At 36.1% G+C, this 27707-nt stretch overlaps 1 protein-coding gene across 6 annotated transcripts in view; it reads right to left on the bottom strand.

Annotated features, from left to right (window-relative positions):
• Positions 1–27707, bottom strand: part of CNKSR2 (connector enhancer of kinase suppressor of Ras 2) — a 299979-nt gene that overhangs the window by 221005 nt on the left and 51267 nt on the right. For all 6 annotated transcript variants that reach the window (XM_058713719.1, XM_058713721.1, XM_058713722.1 and 3 more), the window contains exon 2: positions 11117–11280. In XM_058713719.1, the coding sequence (XP_058569702.1) occupies positions 11117–11280 (164 nt within the window). The remainder of the gene's footprint in view (positions 1–11116; positions 11281–27707) is intronic.

Here is a 27707-nt window from a genome sequence, read left to right as displayed (position 1 = left end):
TGGCACAAAAACAGACACATGGACCAATGGAATAGAATAGAGACTCGAGAATTGGACCCACAAACGTATGGCAACTAATCTTTGACAAAGCAGGAAAGAATATCCAATGGAAAAAAAGTCTCTTTAACAAATGGTGCTGAGAGAACTGGACAGCAACATGCAGAAGAATGAAACTAGACCACTTTCTTACACCATTCACAAAAATAAACTCAAAATGGATAAAGGATCTGAATGTGAGACAGGAAACCATCAAAACCCTAGAGGGGAAAGCAGGAGAAAAGCCTTTCTGACCTTAGCTGCAGAAATTTCTTACTTGACACATCCCCAAATGCAAGGGAATTAAAAGAAAAAATGAACTATGGGGATCTCATTAAGATAAAAAGCTTCTGCACTGCAAAGGAAACAATCAACAAAACTAAAAGGCAACCTACAGAATGGGAAAAGATATTTGCAAATGACATATCAGACAAAGGGCTAGTATCCAAAATCTGTAAAGAAGTCACCAAACTCCACATCCAAAATACAAATAATCCAGTGAAGAAATGGGCAGAAAACATGAATAGACACTTCTCTAAAGAAGACATCCAGATGGCCAACAGGCACATGAAAAGATGCTCAACGTCGCTTCCTCATCAGGGAAATAGAAATCAAAACCACACTCAGATACCACATCATGCCAGTCAGAGTGGCTAAAATGAACAAATCAGGAGACTATAGATGCTGGAGAGGATGTGGAGAAACGGGAACCCTCTTGCACTGTTGGTGGGAATGCAAACTGGTGCATCCACTCTGGAAAACAGTGTGGAGGTTCCTCAAAAAATTAAAAATAGATCTACCCTACGACCCAGCAATAGCACTGCTAGGAATTTACCTAAGGGATACAGGAGTGCTGATGCATAGGGGCACTTGTACCCCAATGTTTATAGCAGCACTTTCAACGATAGCCAAATTATGGAAAGAACCTAAATGTCCATCAACTGATGAATGGATAAAGAAATTGTGGTTTATATACACAATGGAATACTACTTGGCAATGAGTAAGAATGAAATCTGGCCATCTGTAGCAAAGTGGATGGAATTGGAGAGTGTTATGCTAAAGTGAAATAAGTCATACAGAGAAAGACAGATACTATATGTTTTCACTCTTATGTGGACCCTAGAAGCTTAACAGTAGGCCATGGGGAAGGGGAAGGAAAAAAAAAGTTTGAAAAAAGTTTGAGAGGGAGGGAGCCAAAGCATAAAAGACTGTTAAAAACTGAGAATAAACTGAGGGTTGATGGGAGGTAGGAGGGAGGGGAGGTGATGGGTATTGAGTAGGGTACCTGTTGGGATGAGCACTGGGTGTTGTATGGAAACCAATTTGAGAATAAATTTCATATTAAAAAATTAAAATTAAAATTAAAAACAAAACAAAAAAAACAAAAAAAAATAAAGTTAGAGTCCATTTAAAAAAAAGAGAGGAACCTAATCAATCAACCTGTAATGTAACATTCACTCTATAGCCATTAGCACCTATAAAACATTAATTTGTCGCTTTATATATAATACTCACATTTCAAATAGTTTTTTAGAAAAAGTCAGAATAATTTAAAAAGGATAATACAGTTGTTATATGAAGGCAAAGTAAAAATACTTTGAAGCCTTCAAAATTTAAGATAATACTCAAATTACTTTTTAAATGCAACTCAAGAATTAGAGAATAAAAAATCTTCTGGACAAAACCTGGAAGGATACCCTGAGAGAACTCCTTAACTGAAACCTAAGGGAAATTGTTGAATTTTTATCTTGAATGGATGTTGTACTTTGTCAGATGCTTTTTCTGCAACTATTGAAATGATCATAGGGTTCTTATCCTTTCTTCTATTAATGTGCTGTATTAGGTTGATTGATTTGCAAATATTAAACCACCCTAGAAACCCAAGAATAAATTCCACTTGACCATGGTGAATGATTTTTTTAATCGTACTGCTGGATTCTATTTGCTAGCATTTTATTGAGAATTTTCGCAACTATGTTCATGAAAGATATTGGCCTATAGGTTTCTTTTTTTAGTGGAGTCCTTGTGTGGTTTTGGTATCAGGGTAACGCTGGCCTCATATAATGAATTTGGAAGTTTTCTTTCTTTTCTAGCTTTTGGAATAGTTTGAGAAGAAAAGGTATTAGCTATTCTTTTAATGTTTGATAGATTTCACATGTAAAGCATCGGGCCCTGGACTTCTGTTTGTTAGGAGTTTCTTGATTGTTGATACAGTGTCCTTGCTGGTTATCGGTCTGTTCAAGTTTTCTATTTCTTCCTGTTTCAGTTTTGGTAGTTATATGTTTCTAGGAATTTTTCCATTTGTTCCAAGTTGTCCAATTTGTTGGCATATAGTTTCTCATCATATTCTCTTATAATTGTATTTCTGTGGTGTTGGTTGTTATTTCTCCTCTCATTTGTGATTTTATTTGTGTCTTTTTTCTTTTTGATACGTCTGGATAGAGGTTTATCATTTTTATTGATGTTTTTCAGAGAACCAGCTCCTGGTTTCATTGATCTGTTGTTTTTTTAGTTTCTGTGTCATTTATTTTGGCTCTATTCTGTATGATTTCCTTCCTTCTTCTGGCTTTAGGCTTCATCTTTTGTTCTTTTTCTAGCTCCTTTAGGTGCAAGGTTAGATTGTTTCTTTGAGATTTTTCATGCCTCTTGAGCTACACTTGTATTGCTATATACTTCCCTCTTAGGACTGCTTTGTTGGACTCCTTTGTTTTCATTTTCATGTTTCCATGTAGTTTTAAATTTTTTCTTTGGTTTTCTGGTTAACCCATTTGCTGTTTGGTAGCATGTTGTTTAACCTGCATGTATTTGTGGTCTTTTCAAATTTTTTTCTAGTTGACTTTTAGTTTTACAGTGTTGTGGTCAGAACAGGTGCATGGTATAATTTCAATTTCAATCTCTTTGTACTTGTTGAGATCCATTTTGTGATCTTATATGTGATCTATTCTGGAGAATGTTCCCTATTAAGATGAATGTATATTCTGCTGGTTTAGGATGGAATGCTCTGAATATATCTATTAAGTCTATGTAGTCCAGTGTGTCATTCAAAGCCACTGTTTCCTTGTTTTTCTGTTCAGAAGATCTCTCCATTGGTATAAATGGGCTGCTAACATCACCTAGTATTATTGTGTTATCTACTAGGTTGTTTTATGTTTGTTATTAATTGTTTTATATATGTAGGTGGTCCCATTTGGATGCATAAATACTCACATTGTTATTATATCTTTTTGTTGGCTTGTCCCCTTGATGACTATATAGTGCCCTTCTTTGTCTCTTTTAACAGTCTTGTTTTAAAGTCTAGTTTGTTCAATACAAGTATTGCTACTCCAGCTTTCTTTTGAGATCCATTTGTACAATAAATTGTTCTCTGCCCCCTCAATGTCAATTTACAAGTTTCTTTAGGTCTAAAATGAGTCTCTTGTAGGCAGCATATAGATAGGTCTTGTTTTTTTATCCATTTTGACACCTTATGTCTTTTGATTGGAGCAGTTCACTTACATTCAAAGTAATAAGTGGTAGATACAAATCTATTTAGTGCCATTTTATTACCTGTTTTCTCATTGTTTTTGGAGATTTTCTCTGATCCTTTCTTTGTCATTTTTGGTCTCTCCTTTTCACTCAAAGAGTCCCCTCTAATATTTCTTGCATGGCTGGTTTAGTGGTCATGAATGCCTTTAGTTTTTGTTTGTCTGGGAAACTCTTCATTTTTCTTTCTACTCTGATAGCCTTGCTGGATAGAGTATTCTTGGCTGCAGATTTTCCCTATTCAGCACTTTGAATACATCATGCCATTGCCTTCTGGCCTCCTAAGTTTCTGTTAGGAAATTTCCAGCTACCTTTATGGGTGTTTCCTTGTAAGTTAGGGACTTACTTGCTACTTTTAAGATTTTTTTCTTTATCACTATATTTTGCAATTTAATTACAATACATCTTGGTGTTGGCCTCCTTTTGTTGATTTTGATGAGAGTTCTCTGTGCCTCCTGTATCTGGATGTCCATTTCCTTATCCAGATTAGGGAAGTTCAGTTATTATTTCTTCAAGTAAATTTTCTGCCCCCTTTTCTCTCTTCTTCTTCTAGGACTCCTATAATATGAATGTTATTAAATTTGATGGAATCACTGATTCCCTAAATCTATTCTTGTGTTGCATAATCCTTCTCTCTTTTGTTCAGTTTCATTCTTTCCTATTATTTTGTGGTCTCGGTCACTAATTCATTCCTCTGCTTCTTCCAGCCTGCTGTTCATTTCATCAGGTCTCTTTCCAATCCTGTTTACTGCATTCTTCATCTCTGATTCTTTTTAACTCTTTTATCTTTGTGTTAAGGGTCTCACTGATGTCTTCTATTCTCAAGCCCAGGGAGTTGCCTTAGGATTATTATTTTAAATTCTCCAACAGGCATGTTACTTTTATTGGTTTCACTTAGATATCTGGCAGTGGACTTATCTTGTTCTTTCTTTTGGGATCAATTCCTCCATCTTAGCCTTTTGTCTCAGTCTCTGTCTTCTCTGTGTTAGAAAAGCCAATATGTCTCCTGCCCTTGAAAGTAATGGCCTTATGAAGAAGAGGTCAAGTAGTGTCCATATCTTGGTGCTTCCGGGGGTGTCTGGTGTGTGGTGCATGTACTCTGCTGTTGTGTTTTGGTTGCTCTATCCTCAGGCCAGTCATCTGCATAGGCTCTTCTTGCCTACTGTGGGCAGTGTTTGGTCCCTGGCCTAAATGTGACAAATTTTAACTAGGTGTGCTCTAGTCTGCTTGTGAAATGAGACCTGACACTAGCTCCACCAGAACTGAGGCCTGGCAAGGCTCTCTGGTTGGGCAACATGGTGGGGGCAGGGTTTTATGCTGGTCTTCTGGGGTAGGAGCCCACTGTGTAGGGACTGAGGCAAGCTTGACTGAGGAGGGCAGCCCCACTAGGATGCAGGGGGTGGGTAGGGCTTGGTATAAGCAAGTTAGGCGGCCAATGTTCATTCTTCACTACTTCCTGCAAGTAGTTCTGGGTTTATATTGAGGGATGGGCAAGGGAAATGGTACCAGCCAGCTCCTTTGTTTCTGGGGAGACAGCTCTGTGAAAGCTGCCTCTCAGGGATACACTCTGAGTGAATACTTTCTCCCCTGTCTACCCCAGGTGTTCCTCAGATCATTGTTTCCATGCTGTCTACCCCTGGGTTGTTTGCCTACCTTTTCTTCAGGAGCAGTAGAGTGCCCTCTGGACCCTATCACAGCCAAGCCTGCTGACCTTTAAAACTCCAGGATTTAAGCCCTGCTGTTTTCAAGAAGTCATGAAATTCAGCCCCTCTTATTTTCCAAGACAATGCCTTTGGGAAAATGTTTTTCTTGTGTGTTCCCATGTGCTTCTCTCTCTCCAGCCTTTCTCCATGACCAGGGCTCCTGCCCCTCTACAGCACTGCCATTTGTTTCTCACCTAAACCACATCTCCACACTTCCTACGTTCTTTGATGTAGTAGTCTCTTCTCTCCCTTTAGTTGTGGAGTTTGTTCTGTCCATCTTCAGGTCAATTTCTGAGGTATTTAGGATGATTTAATAGTTATCTAGTTGTGTTCTTGGGACAAGACAAGGCTAGGAACCTCCTACTCTGCCACCATCTTCCTCTCCTGCCTATTGTCTCAACTTTTAAAAAGTGCAGATTTATTCATTACAGACTTGCTTTTTACTGGATATGCATGGGGAAATTATGTATTATTACTGATATAGAAAGGACTACATCACGAAAACAAAAGCTTAGCCCTGAAATGTAGTTAGCTATTTTCTTTGTCCTATATGTTACCTATTTGTTTATTTGTAGTCTGCCAGGAAACAATTGTGGCTACACTGATTTAACACAGCCAGTCTATTTGTACTGTTCTTCCTTTTAATTATATGCATGTGAAAGCACAGGAAAGAAAGAAATGAAGGATATATTTAACATTTTAGAAGATCACATTTGCTATATCCTCACTAGTAGCAAATTCTCTAAACACTTAACAAAATATTCAATATTGGCACCACATATTTTACAATGTCAATGCTATTTTATTCAGCGCTCTTAATTTGATTGCATCACATAGCAGGTGTTTAGGTTTTATAATACTTTGCTTTATAAATATGAGTGAGTCGTAAAAAGATTGCTTTAATGAACATTTTTTAGAAATGAATTATTTTGAGATGAATGAATAAAGCAATTATGTTGCAAAGAAACAAATCCTAGCAATTGCAGCCATCTAAATTTTCAGGCAAAATACCTATTATATGAAAAGTAAATGAAGAATGAAATGAAAGCTGTTCTTATCCTGTCATAAACGATCCACTTACACTTCCCAATAACAAGGTGTATTGTCAGAGCATAAATTAAGGGCTATACATTAAGCTATATATTTTATTTATGCTTACTCTTGCAGTTAATATACAATGCTCTCTACTGAGGCATACTAAATGAGAGCATAACAGCAGGAAAGAGTTCACATACCTCCAAATCATGAACAGCTTACTTCTTTCTAGAATAACATGGTACAAACAATATAGCTGGTGTTTAAATAAATACATGCTGCATGGATGAACATGTTACTAAAGAAACCTTTGATTTTCATCAACTGCCATAACATTTATTCCCCATCAGTACTAACTTTAAAATAAGACAGATGAAAATATTCCATAGCTTGAAAGAAACAAAGAAATTTGGTGAATTTTTTGTGTCTTCGTTATATTAGGAACAGAAACTTCAGAGTCAGAGGCAAGAGAAAAATGTACAGTTCTCTGGAAAACGACAGAGAACTTCATTCAGTAAGATAACATTAATTTAATATCTTCTGCATGTAAGCACCGGGCAGAAAGCATACTGAAGAACCAAAAAAACCCGACTAAGTGAAAAATTATAATGTGATACAAAATGTAAGTTGCCTTTCTTCCTTTCACTTCCCTCTCTGCACCAGCCAAATCAAAATTCTCATTTTTCTCTGAATACTTCATACTCTTTCACATTTCTGTATTTACATGATATTTCTTCTGCCTAGATAACTTTTCCCCGACTTTTTGTCTGGCAAACATCTACTCATCCTGCAAGTCCCAAAGCAAATCCCACCTACATTTCCTGGATCCCTGGATTCATTATTTCCTTCTGCAATCCTCTGGGATTTTAAAAAATCTGTATTATCTTTTAATGACTATTGTCTTATTTACTGGACTGTATACATCTTAGGAGCATGGACTGTGCCTTTTTCATCTTTGTAATTCCCATGGTATCACTGTTTGATCATGAATATATAATTGTTAAAATAAGAAATAAAACCAGTAGATGTAAGGAAAAAGTAGAAAGCCAGTAGAGACATTAAAGTTTCAAAGAGATATTTCACAATACCCCATTCCCAACAGCACACCTCCTGGTCTAGTCAACTCAGCTTGCTGATGAGGGATCTCATCCCCTAATTTTATAATGGTATGTAGAAGTAAATCAGAATTCACTGCCTAGAAATTTACTTTAAATTCACTGGAAAATATCCGTTTGCATAAATTAGAAGGTATCTGCACTTCTAACTTCCTGATGTATAGTCATTAGGAAGTGGTAGAAGGGAAGTTTGATATTTGACCTCCTTGGGGAATGTAACCAATTTATTGCTGAATAAACACAGAAAGAATGAATTTAATGTGTTTTTTCCCCAAGAATATGATGCAACACTGTAGTGCTTAAACCCAGAATTGTGGAGGAATTAAAACTCAGCATATGAAGAGATTTACCACAGCTCCATGGTGAGAACATTGAAATAGTCTAAACATATATCTCTGATGCCATCTTTCTTTTTTTAAATTTTTTTTAACGTTTATTCATTTTTTGATAGAGACAGAGCATGAGTGGGGGAGGGGCAGAGAGAGAGGGAGACACAGAATCCGAAGCAGGCTCCAGGCTCTGAACTGACAGCACAGAGCCTGACGCGGGGCTCAAACTCACAGACCGTGAGATCATGACCTTGAGCCGAAGTCAGATGCCAAACCGACTGAGCCACCTAGGTGCCCCTCTGATGTCATCTTTCTAAGTAAGTTTAGGTCAGCAGAGATTGTTAATGACCCAAACTCCAAAGCCTGTAGGTTCAGACTATTTGTGGGTAGAACTGTAATCATCAATCTTATTTCCTTCTTCACACTGACAGCGCAAAGTTCAGCACGTGAGTGGTTCATCTGTGGAGTCCTGCTTATGAGACGTAACACCCTGAACTCTGACACACCCAATTACTTACTGTTATAAAAGACATGGCAGATAGAGGACTGTTAGATGGTGTGCTCATGTCCAAGCCACTTCCAGTGCACCTTCATGGCCACACTGACTCATATTTGGAGACTAGTATGCAAAACCATGGAGGACTCTTACCTTACCTTGAGTACCATCTTTTATATCCAGCATGATTTCTGTGATCTGATTCTGATAAGGGATAGAGTGCAAGTGCATGCTCAAGTCCAAACTGATTTCTCTGATCTCAGCAATAGGAAAATAAGAAGATCCCCAAACTATCATGTGAAAAATGTCTCAAGACTTTTACAATGCCACTTTCAAAAAATATTTATTCAGTATCCACTATTGCCAGGGATCTGTGGTATACACGAGGTGTTTAATAAGCATAGTTACTTTTGCCACATAGCTTACAATCTAGCAGATGAAACAGACATTAAACTGACAAATATGGAATTACAAAATGAGATGAAGGTTAAAATAATAACAGTAAGGGGCTAATTTTAGAACAGTCAATGGTGAGAGAACAATTAGAATGTCTTTTTGAGGAAATGACAATTAAGGTTAAGACTGAGATGTCTAAGTGGAAGGTAATATTCAATCAATCTGGTTTCACATTGTAATCTTTTTTAGAAACTGTTTTCAGTCAGGTCTTTTTTTTTTTTTTTTTTTTTTTTAAGTAGGCTCCACACCCAATGTGGGGCTTTAGCTCATGACCCTGAGGATCAAGAGTCACATGCTCTACCAACTGAGACAGCCAGGCACCCCTCAATCACGTTTTTACTTGCTTATTCTAATGGCTTTTAGTGAAATTTGATATTATTGATGTTTCTTAATGAAAAGTACTCCCCATTGTTTTTCTGACAATTCTTTTGAAGTTATCTTCCCGCTTTTCTGACCACTCCATAAGCCTCCCCTGCAGTTTCCTCTTCTTCCTTCCCAGTCCAAATGTGGAGCTGAGTCCTTTGTTCATTATATTCTACAGGTCCTCCTTGGGTAGATCTGCTCTATCTCTATGGATTCAATCCTTATATCCTAGAGACTCCTAAATCTCTATCTTCAGCCACTTCTCAACCTCCAAATTCATTTGTTCAATTATATGATAAGTATTTCTTCATGGATAACTCAGAGATGTCTCAAATTCAACAAATCTAAAACTCAATTTATATTCCCAGCTAAAACTATTCTTGATACTACTGTCCATCTTCATTATTGCAAAATCACCTACTCTATCTCTGCAGCCAGAGAGCATGGAATCTTTCTCAACTCCCTTTATCTCATCCCTCATATTCACCACATCTTCTCTATTCCTGTTCCACATCCTTAGTTTAAGCCCTATTGGTAGCCTAAGTAGAGTATTTTACACATTACCAAACAGTTCACCTGGTCTTCAGATTATGCCCACTCCATCCCATCCTTTTCACTACCATCAGTTACCTTTTTAAAATAAGTATTTGATCATTCCTACATGGTTTTCCAATATCCACAAAAGAAAGTACAAATCTCTTACCATGATGTTTAGGTACTTTATAGTCTGGGCCTATTCTATATTTTATAGCCTAATCTTCTGCCAATGTTTCCCACGTATTTTTGTCCTCTCAAAAAGTTAACCACAGTTCAAACCTACCAGGTATGCTCTTTATTGTGTGTGCCTGTGTAGGTGTTGTTTTACCTACATGGAAAGCCCTTTGTTCTTATTCTTCCAAACACATGCTCATCTTACTCTAGGATGCTTTTGCAATATGAACCCATCTATCATAGTCAAAGCTAGCTATTTTCTCTTCTGTGCCCTCATAATACTTAGCTTATACTTTTATTTTGGTAATTATACTATAGTATTGTGATTATTTGTGTGCTACTCTCCACCCCTAAGGCTCTTCAAGAGGGCAGGAACTTACATCTGACATACAAGTCCTGGGAGTATTAACTGACAATTGAATTTTTAAGAATTATCTACTCATTTCTTATTAATTATCATCTTAATAGTTAACTACTTATTGAATGCCTACTGTGGGCCAGGCACTGAATTAGGCACTATATAAACACTATCTCATTTGCTTTTCACAACACATCCAAAAGGCAGTTGTTATTATCAACATTTTAAATAAAAAACTAAGGTTGTGATGAAATTACTTGCCCACAAGTGTCAGTAACTGAGCCAAATGTCAATCACAGATGATTATATTACAAGACTCACGTTTTCTTTCTCACTGTAGCTCTAGCCCCCTTGCAACTATCTACAAAAATTTAAAATTAAATCCGGTGTCATCTTACCGGAAAAAAAATGGAAAACATGGAAAAAAAAATGTTCCTTTCAGAATATATAATGTGTTATCAGACTCCTGAAGGATTATTTTGACATTGATTTCTCTTGTAATTTGACAAAATAAACCATATAATGTACAATATTCAATTTTTATTGGATGTATACATTTAGAACATTCAAATAATTTGATTATTTTAACAATGATGTTTCTAATAGGATTTCTTAATATTTGTGACACTAAATCAAAACTTTCAGAGGGGAATGGACTTTATAACTGATCATATTCACCTGCATACCCCAAATGATGCTGTCAACACTTCCTTGGTGAGCTCTAACATATGGTTTTGAAGTAACTAAATGTAATGTCACTAGTTGGGTTATAAACCTCTTTAATTTGTAATTTGGCACTATATAATATGCCAAATTTAATGAAGGAGGAAAATACCACTTCTAGTCAGTTGAGAATTAGGAGAGTTATAAATTTTTAAAAAATTAAATTATTTTTAAATAGAGAAGAAAAAAGAAGGGAAGAAACAAAAAAAGGGAAAAAATTTTAAATGAAATAAAACAAGTTTCACTTTCCACCAGTTAATGTCCTTACCAGTGCACACAGAAGATCAACTGCTTCCAAGATCAATTCCTGATGGCCAATGCGGCTGACCCCCAGATCTTCTAGTTCCTGATGTGTAATGCGCAGCAGCTGGTCTCCACTGATCTTCTCCCTCTCGAAGTTCTTAATATACTGCTGCAAACAATCATCAAGACCTGCAAAAGAAAAAATATGGAAGACAAGAATGAAACAAACAGTTTAGCCAAACAAATAGAAAAAATATAATAAGCATTAACTCCTACCAAGTCACAAGTTAACTCCATTTCAACTCTGGACTAGTCCACTTTTTTCCAACCTACATCTTGGCTGCAGGAGGAAAAAAAAAAACCACTTCATCATATCCCTCGTTGTTAGGCTCCTATTTGAATTTTACTCAGTAATTACTGGAAATCTTTAAGTCACTTCTTAAGCAGCTCTTTTTGTTGCTTATTTCATAAAGTGTGCTAGTAAGCAGATTGTGCCCACTTCTAAACTTATCTGCACCTCACTCCCCCTTTCTTCTTCAACTCCACTGCAGAGGGAGAGGTAACTTTCTTCCTATATAAGACTGATTGATCTTCCTGTGCTCTGAAATCCCATCTTCTGCCACATTAACATTACTTCAACAATTAAAAAATTAAACACTCTTTATTTCAACCATTTCCTAGCCAATGACTCCTATATTCGAACCTCTGCTATCTTAAAAAACAAAATAAACAAAACAAAAACTTTTCCTTGTTTTCTTTGATCCTGTGTTCCCCACTAGTTTGTTCTTCCCTACACAGCCAAGCCCCTTACCTCCCCTCCTACACCTGCAATAAACTCCCTAATCCACTAACAATTGGATTTCATCCAAATCCAAAAGTGGAATCCAGAGTGGATACATTTTTCAGGATTACTCAGGGCACTTCATAAGTGATTAGCTTGGCTACAGATTGGGTCAGCATCAATCGCCTATGAATGTCATACATATGATACAAATGATGAACAAATGATGAACTGGAGTAACAAGATTACTTCTCTCTAGATTTTTAAGTAAGAGATACCAAGAAAATGAGGCAACTAGCAAAAACTAACAGGTCTTGATTTTAAATCAGGCCATCTAGATTAAATATCGGCCATCTAGATTAAACCAGTTTTATGGTTTTTCTTCTGAGTCACTCACTATCCCCTCCAATTCATCTTCCCCAACATAAAAATTCTTTAAAAAATTTTTAAGTTTATTTATTTATTTTGAGAGACAGAGAGAGAGAGAGTAAGAGAGAGAGAGAGAGAGAGAGAGGAAGTGTGAGCAGGGGAGGGGCACACAAAGAGGCAGAGAGAGAGTATACCAAGCAGGCTCTGTGCTAACAGCAGGGCTCAAATTCACAAACCAGGAGCTGAGCTAAAACCAAGAGTCAGACTCTTAACCAATTAAACAACCCAGGTGCCCCTAAAAATTTTTGTCATTTTTTTTCCTCAAAACTTTTCAGTTTCCTCATATTTATGACAGAATAATATCTGAACTCCTGTATATAGTGTTCAAGGCCCTTTCTGATCTGGACCTTGCCTTCCTATACAGACTCCATACTTCCCAATCTCCCACTCTACAGACCTCCATTACAAAAATGTCAACATTGTATTAAATTTTGTTCTCATCTCTGTGTGCCCAATACATAGCCTGGAAATTCCTTGAAGTTTGGCAGTGTATCTTCTAAATGAAAACCCAGGACTGAGCACAGTGACTAACCAGATGTGTAATTTTATGCTATATCACCTGGTTGGGGAAAATCAGGAACATTTTATTTTACTTTTTTTAAATATGAAATTTATTGCCAAATTGGTTTCCATATAACACCCAGTGCTCATCCCAACAGGTGCCCTCCTCAATGCCCATCACCCACTTTCCCCTCCCTCCCACCCCCCATCAACCTTCAGTTTACTCTCAGTTTTTAAGAGTCTCTTATGGTTTGCCTTCCTCCGGAACATTTTAAATAAGAGCTAAATCTAAAATTAAGAGTGGAGAGAAAGAACATTTGGTACATGGCATTTTGAGGCACTCATGTCTTGATACATTGCAGAATAATATGAGACAAAATGTTATTATTTTGAGTTGATTTTTCTAGATTCTTCTATGTAAAGGAATGATAAAAGACCTCCTAGAGCACCAATGCCACCAACATCATCATTAAGGTTACAGACCAAGTCACATAATATGTGGCAGTGTAGAAATAAGGGAGAGAGGCTTATCTTACATCTCATTAACTGGTGCCTAAGTTAACTATCAAGGCATACTACTCCATAATATAGTATTTTGGCTCCCATATTTAAAATGTAAAATATATGACAAATATACAGCTAGGATATTATAATACAATTATAGTAATCCCACTCTGTGATAATATGCATATTTATAAACCAAAAAGTACTTTTATGTACACTTTTTCTTACTTGAATTACAAATAATTAATGACCTTATAATTTTAGAGTTGTTTTGACTGAAAGGCCAAAATCAACATCTGAAATCTGTATATGCAGAAAATATGGCCCAAACAGGGAGGAGGGCACTTGTTGGGATGAGCACTGGGTGTTGTATGGAAACCCATTCGATAATAAATTATATTAAAATAAAAAATAAAAATAAAAGTAAAAACAAACAAAAATATGTGAAAAAAAAGAAAGAAAATATGGCCCCAAAAGCCATCTACAAAAACCACAAAAATCAATACATTATAATATTGGGCTACAGGCCTGAATGTCATGATTCCAGAATCTATACAGCATACATGCAATAATTAAATTTTTTTTTCAATGTTTTTTATTTATTTTTGGGACAGAGAGAGACAGAGCATGAACGGGGGAGGGGCAGAGAGAGAGGGAGACACAGAATCGGAAACAGGCTCCAGGCTCCGAGCCATCAGCCCAGAGCCTGATGCGGGGCTCAAACTCACGGACCGCGAGATCGTGACCTGGCTGAAGTTGGACGCTTAACCGACTGCGCCACCCAGGCGCCCCTACATGCAATAAATAAACCTCACTCACTCATACACAATTTTATTTAAAGTGGAACTGTCCCATTTTCAAGAATGAGAAATTCTTTAGTGATCATATGACTAGTCTTCAATACTCTAATATTTATTCATTAGATAAAATGAGAATATATACCAAATTTTAAAAATATTATCTACCCTTTTTTAAAGCTCTAATGTTGCATGAATTATTTACTCACTTTCCATCAAACTTACTCTTTCTTGTTGACATATTTCAAAATAATTATAAGTAAAATTTATAACCTCTACTTAAAAATTCCTATTCTTCTTAAGAAAACCTACAGAAAATAAATTTTGATCCATACTCTAAACCACACAAGTGTACCGTGAAGAAAATTGTGCACTTTTGTCAACTGAAACATTAAACTACATGCATTACTGTGTCTAAAACGACACCCTAAAACCATTAAAAAGAATTCTTGAAATCGTTACTATGACATGTGTCTCTGACTTTTTCAATGAATTACACTGCTTTCCATCATCTTTAGGGAAGAGGAATGAACATAATCATGGATCTAGAAACATGTTCCAAAAATAATGAAACATTTACAAAATGATGACATTTGAGAGATGTCTTAAGGATGTACACATTTCCACTAAATCAACGATATTCCAAAAGATTGAGTAAAATAAATTAATCCAGTATACTGTGGAAGTAGATACGGGAGGTGTAAATTATTACATTTAGTGTTCAAAATATTAAAAACCCACTTAAAATGGTATTAAGAGGATGACTCTATTCCTACTACAGGAAATTTTACTTTATACACCATTTTATACGTAATATATGTGCTCGTATCTATAAACTGAACACTCTCTAATATTTACAGCAAAAAATAAAAATGTAAATTCATTTGTTAGAGTTCTGTTGCCACTATTTACTGTGAAGAATAAAGATTGACATATGAAGATTTGTGAGGATTCTGTCCCTTCTGCAAAATAAGGTTAGGAAATTAAAACAAACACATATCAGTCCGATTTCCTTTTGCTTACTCAAATACATGAATGATAATTCGAGGCAGAAGATCCATCTAGCTTTAGTCTACTTTTCAGTCCCCTTATTTTACTTGACACTGCTTTTTTCCCAAGATAACCAATGACCAAAATCACACCAGACTCAATTGCCTCATTTACAATCTCATTCTCCATAAGCAAGTTATTTATCTATTTCTACAACCATTTTTACAGTCTTAGAACCATCTTAGAAGATTCCCCAATTTAATCTCTTATCTTGTCAGTTAGTGAGAAACATAATTTCTTCATTCAAAATAGCTCTTGCTCTGCCCTTTCATTTCTGATCTCATTGTCACCAGATTACTCATGCTGTACAGACTGCCCTGATGCCCATCTACTCCCCCTGGCACCAGTCTGTTCAGTATATCACTGTCAGATCTCTAAAAACACTCTTTGATCAAGCCATTTCCCGATTCAAAAATATCAAGGACTATTCCTGCCAAAAGGTTAAAATTCAAAAATGTTTAATTTTTAAGGCTTTTTTAAGGGAGAGGTCTTGGATATCATTATCACTTAGCATTCATGTATTAATTGCAACAACTACTACAAGACAATAAAAGCGTTTTATACATTATAAACAGCCAGAAAGTTCATATTACCATGTTTTTATTCTATGCACAAGTAGTATATAATGATAATTGATCCAGCAAAAGACAATTCCCATTTAAGATTTTGTGATACTTCAAGCTCTGACTTCGCTCAGGTCATGATCTCGTGGTTCATGAGTTCGAGCCCCGCATCAGGCTCTGTGCTGACAGCTCAGAGCCTGGAGCTTGCTTGGGATTCTGTGTTTTCCTCTCTGTCTGTCCTTCCCCCACTTGTACTCTGTATCTCTGTCTCTGTGTGTGTCTCTCTCTCTCAAAAATAAACTAAAAAAATTTTAAAAATTAAAAAAATAAGATCTTGTAGTACTCCCTAAACCAACTGAAAAGGATGAAATTATATTCAACAGCATGTTGGCACTAAATGACTTTACTGTATTCTAATTATTGGAAAACTCGCTAACCTATGTATGTAATATACAAACTACTTAAAAGATACCCAGAATATTTAATAAATCAAATTCCTGAAGTATTCTAGAAAAATGAAATTTTGCTCTAGAACCTATAAAGTTAAAAATCTGTTTAATAATTCCCATACAGTTCTGGGATGATACAGCCTTATAAATTCTTGATTTAATTCAGAGATGAGCAGCCCATTACTTTTACTTAGTAAATAGAAGTATATTTACTCCTTGATATTCTTTTAATTATACTCCAGTTTATATTTTGTTCACCCAAAAAGAAAATAAGAAAAAATTTTCCTCAAAAACACCTATGCCACTAAACAATTCTAAATTCCAATAAAAAAAGGCAGTAACTATTTTAACAAGTGAGAAACAACATGAATAAGAATAAAAAATGTGGGCAACCATACTTTGAAATACTACCCAGCAATAAAAAAATGATATATACTTGGATGGATCTCAAGGATCTCACTGAGTGAAAATTGCAAATCTTAAAGAAGTTACTCAATGATTTCATTTATAGTACATACTGAAAAAGGCAAAACTATAGCAACAGAAAGGAAATCAGTAGTTGCCAGGGATTGGGAATGTAAAGAGGCTATGACTATGAAGCAGCAGGAGGGAGTTTTTTGGGGGTGAGGAAACTGTTTTGTATCCTGACTGTGGTACTGGTTACATAATTCTATAAATATGTTGAAACTCATACAACCCTAACACCAAAAAACTCAATTTTACTCTGTAAATTAAAAAAAATTAAATTACAAATGAATTACAGGCTATCAAACATTTGGCAAATACTATTAAACTCAAAATTTAGTTAAAAATTTTTCCTTCTGGCATTTTATCATAGTATTTGATATAAAAGACCCAGACCAGGGAACAATGTTTCTGGCAGTGTATTCAGCAACTATATATTAAGCACCTACTAAGATTAGGGCCGTGCATATTAATGCATTTAACTACCTTTGAAAAGACTGCTTTGCTCTGCTGTCTGGCAGAGCTGAAAGCTATAAACAGAATTCTGAGAAGCTGTATACGACGCAGGGTATGCAGACTGATGCATTAGAAAACCAATCACTGCCTGTTGTCTCTAAAGACGTCTTATAAGGCCAGGCCCCACTCTGCTGATCATTGCCATTTCTACTCTTCTCAGACCTAATTTTTTTCTCTAACAATATAATGCTGTCTTTAAGATACAAACTAAAAAAAATCAAGACTGGGAAACAATATGAAATTGTTCCATTTTGCAAAAATAATTCAGCCTCCTTGCAATCTGTTTCTGGTTCTTCATTTTAAACCAGAGTAGATTTTTAATGCCAGGCAACTTTAAAATGAATTTGAAAGAAATATCTGGTTGAAAATTCCCCTCTTTAGAAAAGACCAACAGAAAGCAAAAATAAAGAAGAAAACTTTATCAGCACTGAAACCAGGAGACATTGCTAACCACCTAAAAGACAGACTAAAGATGCAATGTTACAAAATAAAAAGGTACTAGAAGAAATCTAGGTTCTGTATCAAACCAGAGCAAGAAACAGTGAAGAAAAAAGACAGATATGTTTGACTACATAAAAATTAAGTTTTTGTTATGACATATCAAATCAGAATATTCACAAAAAAAGTACTTAAAATATATCCAGTGATACACTACATGAAGGCCAACTAAAGAGGACAACGTAACCCATGGACATACTATCAAGCTGCTTAAAACTTCTCAGTTTTAAAATACTGATATACGGTAATCTGAGATTGCAACCTGAAAATGTGTGTCACACAAAACAATGTCTGAATGGTTTTATAATTTTGTAATTTTTAAAGTTGTGTACCCCAAACGTGGTAAAGGAGCTGGACAAGCAGTTTTTCTCAAAGTGATTTTCAGGACAGCTTGCAAACAAACTTTTAAATGCTCTTTAAGTAGTAAACTCTAAATCTTATACAATTATTCTGCACTTTCATATTTTAATTTTAAAAACAAAGTCTAAAATGATTTTGATGACATGTTCAGTACACAAAGACTGACTGCTTTTATAGTGAGGCTTAAAGCTATTAGATACCTAAGAATTCACATAGAATATTTTTCAAAGATCACACTTTCCCCCTCAAATTAATAGTCCATTTCAGGGGTGCCTGGGTGATTCCGTTGGTTGAGCATCTGACTCTTGATTTCGGCTCGGGTCATGATCCCATGGTCATGAAATTGAGCCCTAGGTCTGGCTCTGTGCTAAATGTGGAGCAAGCCTACTTGAGATTCTCTCTCTCTCTCTCTCTCTCTCTCTCTCTCTCTCTCCTTCAGCCCCTGTTCCCAGCTTGTGCTCTAAAATAAAATAAAAAAAAAGTCCACTACAGAGACGGTTGTAACTAACACTGAAACTATTTGTTTCTTTGCAAGTCTTCACAGTCTTTGCTAATAATAATTTATTAACAGAAAAGTGACTTTAATAAAAAAGGTAGACCAAGCATAAGGAATTAGTTGCAAATCTAGAGATTAGTGAAGTCTTTCATTTTACAACTTAATAGGTAATCATTTTTTATTTGTTTGTTTGTTTAAGGAAGCTTAAGGGACATCTTTCATTCTAACATTCAAGAACCTCCAAGTTCAGGCCCCAACCTATTTTTCTAACATTATCTCTAACACATTTATATATCCTATGCTGCAGCCAAAGTCAACAACTCAACTATTTCCTTAATGTGATTATTCCTATTACCCAGAATAATATTTACATATTCTACATACTTAATTGTTGAAATCATGCCAGGGTTTGATCACTGAATCAGGTGGATCTCTCTTCTCTTTATATCTATGGATTTTACACTTATGGCATTTATTTATTACTCACGCTGTTTGTTATAATGTTTATATTAGTATCTTATTACCCCCAACAGATTATAGAACCCCGAAAGGATAGCATCACTGACTCCCTCCATACAGCAATGGGCAGAGCAAGCATCTGATACATATTCAGTCATTCCTTTATTTAATATTTACAGAGGTAATTACTATGTGCTAGGCACTGGGAATCAAATGCCGAACAAAAACTAACATGGCCATTGACTTTATGGAGTTGATATAATACTGAAGGTGACCATTAAACATTAATTATTTGATTGACAAAATAGATGTATAAACACAAGCTATGATAATCGTCATGAAAGAAAAAAAATACACAGTGCTATGAGAAAGAAAAAAGTAGACTTAACCATATACTGAGGTGGCAAGTCAAGAATGGAAGGCTTACTTGAGAGATCGATGACTATATTATGATCCACAAGCTTAAAAATGGTTAAAGGAGGAGGAGTGGAAAATTCAACCAACAGAAACAACATATGCAAAGATTGTGTGCTACAAAAAGAAACACCATACATTTGAAAAACTGAAAGAAGTTTCTGTGTCCGAAATGCAGAGATAAGACAATGAAGCAAGAGGGGGTTAGAGAGATGGGCCAGAGGCAACATGATGCAGGATCTTGTAGTCCATGGTCAGAATCCTAACCATGACCCTAAAAGCAATGAGAAGGCACTGAAGGATTTGAAAGAGACAGCATTAAAAGTGTTTTGTGAGCATTACTCCAGCTGTAGTATAATAAATGAATTGTAGGCTGCCAAGAGAGAGAGGCAGGTTGGATGACATTTTTTTGTTAATTTAAAATTTTTAAAAATGTTAATTTATTTACTTAGGGAGAACACAAGCAGGAGAGGGGCATGGAAAGGGAGAGAGAGAATCCCAAACAGGCTCCACACTGTCAGCTCAGAACCCAATGCAGGGCTTTAACACACAAACCGTGAGATTGTGACCTGAGCTGAAGTCAGAGGCTTAACTGACTGAGCCATCCAGGCACCCCAGGTTGGGTGACATTTGAAATAATCTAATTATCAAAAAGTAGTTGTTCGTCCAAGGATGATGGCAGGAAAGGAAGAAAAGACTGGAAAGAAGATAAAATCATGCAGGAATTGGTGCTGGATTAGATGTGATGGAGGGGAGACCATGGGAAGGAAGATGACACCTACATTTCTGAATTACAGAAATGGATTAATGGTGACATTATTCACAGACAATGGAAATACCACAGAAGTAGTTTAGGGTAGCTGGCTCTCTTCTGGACATTTGGGATTACAGTTCTTTTGAGACAGGCAGGTATCAATGTTGAGGAGTCAGTCAAAAATAAAGGTCTGCTCTGGAGAAGTATATTTAAAAGTTATGGGTATACAAGTATAAAATGGAAGCCATGAGTATTACTGAGACTAAATAGGAAAAAGGAATAGAGTGAAAAGAGGATTTAGAATTGAACCAGAAGACTCCAAAATGGAAACACTTGTTACAGAGAAACCTACAAAGAAAACTAAGGAAGTGCAGCCAGAGAGGAATGAAAAAAAGACATGAAGAAAAGTAGTGTCATGGAATCCAATGGAAGAAAATGTTTCAAGATTGGCAGTAAAGGACAATGGTAAAAACACAACAAACAAACAAACAAACAAACAAATCTTATGGGTCAGATTACTAGAATTCAAAGCCTACCAAGAATTTGACAATTAGGAGATTATCAGTGACTTTAACCAGAAAGTATTGTAATGACACAAATAGAGTGCATAGAAATGTGTCATGTTGGGTCAAAGAGACTATTGTTGTAACAATTTGAGACATGAAGGAAAAAAACCTTTGTGAGATTAAGTAGCTCCCTAAATCTACACAGTATGTAACCGACTGGCAGAGCAAGGATGAAAACCTAGTCCCAGAGGATTCTTAAATCCAATCTGTTTTGACTATATCAGACTTTTTCAAGACTAAAAAAATATATCTTAACAATCAAGTGGATTTATATGCTTGCAAAAAAGAGTAAATTGAGCTCGACTGAAACATACAGTTATCAAAACAAAGAAGGGATAACACAGGACAGTGGCTAGTAAAATCATAATATTCCAGACCTACATGAAAAAGTATTTAAAATTACCGAAGATTGAGGTGTTAAGATGGCAGAATAGTATGGGGACCCTGAGCTTGTTTCATCCCTGAAACACAGCTAGACCAGCATCAAACCATTCTGAACACCTAAGAAATAGATATGAGGATTAACGCAACAATCTGTATAACTGGAGCCAGAGAACTTGGCAGGTATGTGGTGTGGAAAGGTGAATTGGGGGAGAGAAAAGATGTAGAGGGTAGGGAGCCATTTTTGCAGAGAGAGGACAGAGAAAGAAAAGAGAAAGGGGGAGAATGCAGTACATCAGGATCGCACAAGAAAAGCACCCCCCCCCAAAAAAAAAGTAGCTGGAGAGAAAGAGTGAAAACACTCGCAGGGGACTGGACAAAATATCTATTTCCCAGAACCATTGATGAGGAGAAAGGAGAGGGTTTCAATACCACCAGGATTCTATAAACAGTGGAGCGCAGAGTCTGAAGGTTTGGAGCTCAGTGTCTAGTGGTGCTCTGGCGAGGAAATAGGTCAAATCCCCAAGAGCAGGCAGCGAGGTATGAGGGGTCTGTGTGCCACACAAGGAGAAGTGGATCCCCTGATTACAGTGCATGTGGTAGAGACCATATGGCTTCCCTGAGGGCAAAAGCTCAGCGGACCCCAGAGAGCAGCCACGTTTACTGATAATGGAACAATGATGCCAAAGGACAACAAACCCTGACACTGGCTCTGTGTTGTGATTTGCCATAAACTCGGGGCCTCTGCCACTGTGCAATCACACAAATGTTTTCTGGGACAAGCTTACACCCAGCCATTGCTCGGTGAGACACTTCCCCAGCTGCAGGGGTCTCTGAAGTGTGGGGTTTTGAAAGATAGTTCCATCTGAGATAAAACCCTGGAGTGAGGTGCCACCTGGAAGGCAGACAGCTTGGACAAGGACAGGGTCGAGGCAGGGAGTGGATGAGGGCCTGAAACAAGGGAGGGGTGCTTGATCGCAGGTCTGTGAAGGTGCAGGGTTCCTTCCTGCGCCAGAAACTAGGAAGTAGGGTGAAGTCATTTTCACTTGTAGCATGCACATGTGTCCCCACACAGATATCATACCCAGTAAGCCAAGCAGGGCTACCAAGTGGAGAATGGAGCAGTTATGCCAAGCCCTGCCCACTTGTGACCTCCAGGCACATCCCCCAGAAGATGGGTACAAACCCTTTCCACCTGCTTATTAGTTTATGGACTATAGAGTGCTTCAAAGTTTCAGTTCGAGGGGAAACTGGATGTAACTTCATTTGAGTTTCATTCTGTTTGCTGATTGATTTGTTCATTTTCTTTGCTTTTGTTTTTGCTTAAGTTGTTTTTTCTTTTTCTTTCTTTTCTTTCTCTTTCTTGGATACAGAAAGAGCAAATTCTTTTTTACTTATTTTTATTTTTTTACTATATTTTATTTTATTCTACTTTATTATTTAAAATTCTTTATTAAAAACATTTTTAACCTTTTTTTTCCTTTCCTTTCTCTTTTTTCTCTATTCTATCAAGCATTTCTCAACAAGTAGACTGAAACACACCTAGGATCTGGCTTCCTTTACTTTGTTTTGTTTTTAATTTTTCAATTTTAATATTTTATTTTATTAATCTTTGTCTTCCTTCAAAATTAAAAGATGGAGGAATTCACACCAAAATAAAGACCAGTAAGAAATGACAGCCAGGAATTTAATCAACACAAATATAATTAAGATGTCAGAACTAGAATTTAAAATGATTATAAGGATACAAGCTGGGGTTGAAAAAAGCATAGAAGACACCAGAGAACCCCTTTCTGCATAGATAAAAGAACTACAGTCTAGTCAGTCCAAAATAAAAAAATGCTATAACTGAGATGCAATCTTGAACGGATGCCATGACAGCAAAGGTGGACAAAGCAGAGCAGCAACTCAGTGAGAAAGAAGATAAAATTATGGAAAATAATGAAGCAGAAAAAAAGGGACACAAAGGCAAAAGATCATGATAAAAGACTTAGAGAACTCAGTGACTTATTAAAAAGGAGTAACATTCAAATCACAGGAGTTCCAGAAGATGGAGAGAAAATGGGGCAGAAAGTTTATGTGAGCAAATTATGACTGAAAATATACCTAATCTGGGGAAGGACAAAGACATCAAAACACAAGAAGCACAGAGAACTCCCAATGGATTCAACAAAAACCAACAATCACCAAAACCTATCATAGTCAGATGCACAAAATACAAAGGTAAGGAAAGAATTATAGAAACAGCAATGGAAAAAAGTCTTTCATATACAAGGGAAGACAGATCATGTTCACAGCAGATCTGTCCACAGAAATTTGGCAGGCCAGAAAGGAGGGTAGGATATATTCAACGTGCTGAATAGGAAAAATATGCAGCCAAGAATTCTTTATCCAGCAAGGCTATCATTCAAATCAGAATGAGAGATAAAGAGTTTCCCAGACAAACAAAAACTAAAGGAGTTTGTAAACACTAAACCAGCACTGCAAGAAATTTTATGGGGGACTCTTTCAGTGGAGAAAACAAAACAAAACAAAACAAAAAGGACCAAAAGCAACAAAGACTAGAAAGGACCACAGAATATCACAGGAAACACCAACTATACAGGCAACACAATGACACTAAATTCCTTTGTATCTTTCAATAATCACGCTAAATGTAAATGAACTAAATGCTCCAATCAAAAGACATAAGGTATCAGAATGTATAAAAAATAAGACCCATCTATATGCTACTTGCAAGACACTCATTTTAGACCTAACACACCTGCAGATTGAAGGTTTGCAGACTGAGGAGATGGAGCGCCATCTATCATGCTAATGTATGTCAAGAGAAAGCCGGAGTAGCCATACTTATATCAGACAACTATCTCTCTCTCTCTCTCTCTCTTTTTTTTTCCTTTTTATTGAATAGTTTTCAGGAAAATAGTACTATTGTTTGCACACAGCAAATCAATATGTGTCAACCACCAGCTTAAATTACACTGTACAATCAGGTACTCAAACTTGGACAAAATAAATATACACCACCGCAGTGACACTTTGCACTAACAACAATGAAGTTTGCTCTCAACAATCATAACATTACTGGGTTTTGTAAGGAAAAATAAGTTGCTGGTTGACAAGTTGAAGGGGGATAAAAATGACATCAGGAATTCAAAAGGTTATTTCAGGTGCCGGTCACCACATTTTAGGCACTCAAGCATAGCAAGGTGATAAACTTCCTCCTTAGCTTCCGCCTTTACTTGTGCCATATGAGATATAAAGGTAAGAGAATGAATAAAGATTATGGGATTTCTTTCAAAAAACTATGTACAAGCTAAGCACAGACTCACTTTAGAAGACAATATATGAATGCCTCACCAAAAAGGCCACCATGCCAAGTTCCTTTTCACATTCTGCCCAAAAGTATCCATAAAATACTTTCATTTTCCTATTAATATACAAATCAACTGTATTAGTTGTTTCTTCACATTTTATAAGTTGTAAAACAACCAACTTCAGCAAGGTTTTGCTAAAGACAACTTGGCAAAAATAAAGATTTTTTTTACATCTTGTTTTGCAAACTAGGAACAGCAAGATTTTTTAAGAGACCAGGTAAATAACATTGAATTTAGGATGGACAATCAGATCCAAACTGAAATCAGATAGCCTGGATAGCCCAAAGCATTAACACAAGTTCAAGTGCACAAAAGTAATAAGGCATAGGAAGAAAAAAAAAGATTCTCAGTTAAGTTCAAATAAATGCATGGTATCAATGGTTATGTTTCAATTTTGTGCTGAGCAAAGTTATCCTCCCAGCTACATCTAATTTCAAAATCCTCTGGGAAGCTATCTAGATAAGCTATATGTTGAAATTATATTCTAATATGGCCATTGGATTTATTTTTTAATTATTATAAAATTATTTACAATAGTGAAGTAGTACAAATATGTATTTTTTCCTCAGGTGCTAACTAGCTAAAAAAGTTAATTTGGGAAGTGGGGGGAAGAAAACCCTATGTATTTGAAATACAATTGGCAATGGAAGCTAATAACCAAAAGAATATATATAAGCTTCCTATCACACAAATATAATTTAACATTCTCCATCTTCTAAGTAAGTATTCACTTTTATTTACTCATGTGACAGTATTTGTAACAACACATTATCATTGAGTAGTGAATAAAAGAATATGAGCCTTACTGGGAAACTGGCATAAAGTCATATATATATATAGATAGATATATTTTTTTTCTTTTTTTACAAAACAAGAACACTAAAATTAAAGACACGAAACTCCTACTATGAACTATTAATCTTGAAAAATTCATTTCAGAAAGATATGCCATTTGAATTCTAAAAACACAAGAGTCAAAATCTCAACTGTCATTATTCCCCTAAGAAGCTGCCGAGCAGAAAGAAATCTTAATATTGAAGATTTCATAGGTCATGTTCCAGCCTGGTATGGATGGTTCCATGGCAGAATACTCAAATTTGAAATAATAGTGGTACAAAATCACTACTTGACCCTTTAGATATTGCAGTAAAATCTGGCTGTAGCACCACTGGCTAAAAACTATTACGTTTTGCTGCCCAGACAACTATACTTTAAAACAAAGACTATAACAAGAGATGAAGAAGGGCATCATATCATAATTAAGGGGTCTATCCTCCCAAGAAGACCTAAAAATTGTAAATATTTATGCCCCCAACATGAAAGAACTAAAATATATAAATCAATTAATCACAAACATAAAGAAACTCATTGATAATAATAAGATATTAGTATGGGAGTTAAACACACCACTTATACCAATGGAGAGAACATCTAAGCAGAAGATCAACAAAGAAACAATGGCTTTGAATGACACACTGGACCGGATGGACTTAACTGACATATTTAGAACATTTCATCCTAAAGCAGCAGAATACACGTTCTTCTCCAGTACACATGGAACATTCTCCAGAATAGGTCACATATTGGGTCACAAATCAGCCTTTAACAGGTACAAATGATCAAGATCATACCATGCATATTTTCAGACCACAACACCATGAAGCTTGAAATCAACTACAAGAAAAAATTTGGAAATACCACAAATACTTGGAGTTTCAAGAACAGCCTACTAAAGAATAAATGGGTTAACCAAGAAATTAAAGAGGAAATTAAAAAGTACATGGGGCCAACGAAACTGAAAAGATGACAATCCAAAACCTCTGGATGCAGCAAAGGCAGTTGTAAGAGGCAAGTATATAGTAAGGTACGCATTCCTAAAGAAGGAAGAAAGTCTCAAATACACAACTTAACCTTGCACCTCAAAGAGCTGGAAAAAGAACACCAAATAAAGCCCAAAACCAGAAGAAGGGAAATAATAAAGATTAGAGTGAAATCAATGATATAAAAAAAAAACAGTGGAACAGACCAACAAAACCAGGAGCTGGTTCTTTGAAAGAATACACAAAACTGATGATAACCCCCTAGCCAGATTTACCAAAAAGAAAAAGGAAAGGACCCAAATAAATAAAATCACTTATGAAACAGAGATCACAACCAACACCACAGAAATACAATCAATAATAAGAATATTATGAGCAATTATATGGCAACAAATTGGGCAATGTGAAAGAAAAGATAAATTCATAGAAACATATAAACTACCAAAACTGAAAGAAAAAGAAATAGAAAATTTGAACAGCTCCATAACCAATAAAGAAACTGCATCAGTAATGAAAAATCTCCCAAAAAAGAAGAATCAACAGCTGGATTGCTTCCAAGGGGAATTCTACTAAACATTTAAAGAAGAGTTAATACCTATTCTTTTGAAGCTGTTCCAAAAATAGAAATGAAGAAAACTTCCAAACTCATTCTATGAGGCCAGATAACCTCATAAACCAGATAAAGACCCCACTAAAAAAGGAGAATTACAATCTCCCTGATGAACATGTATGCAAAAATTCTCATCAAGATACTAGCAAACTGAATCCAACAATACATCACAAGAATTATTCACCATGATCAAGTGGGATTTATTCCTGGGCTGCAGGGCTGGTTCAGTATCTACAAATCAATCATGATACACCAAAGTAATACATCACATTAATAAAAGAAAGGATAAGAACCACATGATCCTCTCAATAGATGCTGAAAAAGCATCTGACAAAATATAGCATCCTTTCTTGACAAAAACCGTCAAGAAAGTAGGGATAGAAGGAACATACCCCAATATCATACAGGCCATATATGAAAGGCCCACCGGTAATATCAGCCTCAATGGGGAAAAACTGAGAGCATTCTTCCTAAGGTCAGGAACACGACAGGGATGTCCAATCTCACCACTGTCGTTCCACATAGCGATGGAAGTCCTAGCCTCAGGAATCAGACAACAACAACAACAAAAATAAAAGGCATCCAAAATGGCAAGAAAGAAGGGAAACTTTCACTCTTTGCAGATGACAGATATTCTATGTGTAAAACCAGAAACTCCACCAAAAAGCTGCTAGAACTGGTACATGAATTCAGAAAAGTCTCAGAATAGAATTTTTTAATGTCTATTTATTTTTGACAGAGAGAGAGAGACAGAGCATGAGCAGGGGAAGGGCAGAGAGAGAAGGAGATACAGAATCTGAAGCAGGCTCCAGGCTCTGAGCTGTCA

Source organism: Neofelis nebulosa, chromosome X (genome assembly GCF_028018385.1).
Source record: "Neofelis nebulosa isolate mNeoNeb1 chromosome X, mNeoNeb1.pri, whole genome shotgun sequence".
NCBI lineage: Eukaryota > Metazoa > Chordata > Mammalia > Carnivora > Felidae > Neofelis > Neofelis nebulosa.
This window is presented reverse-complemented; position numbering and strand designations above follow the sequence as displayed.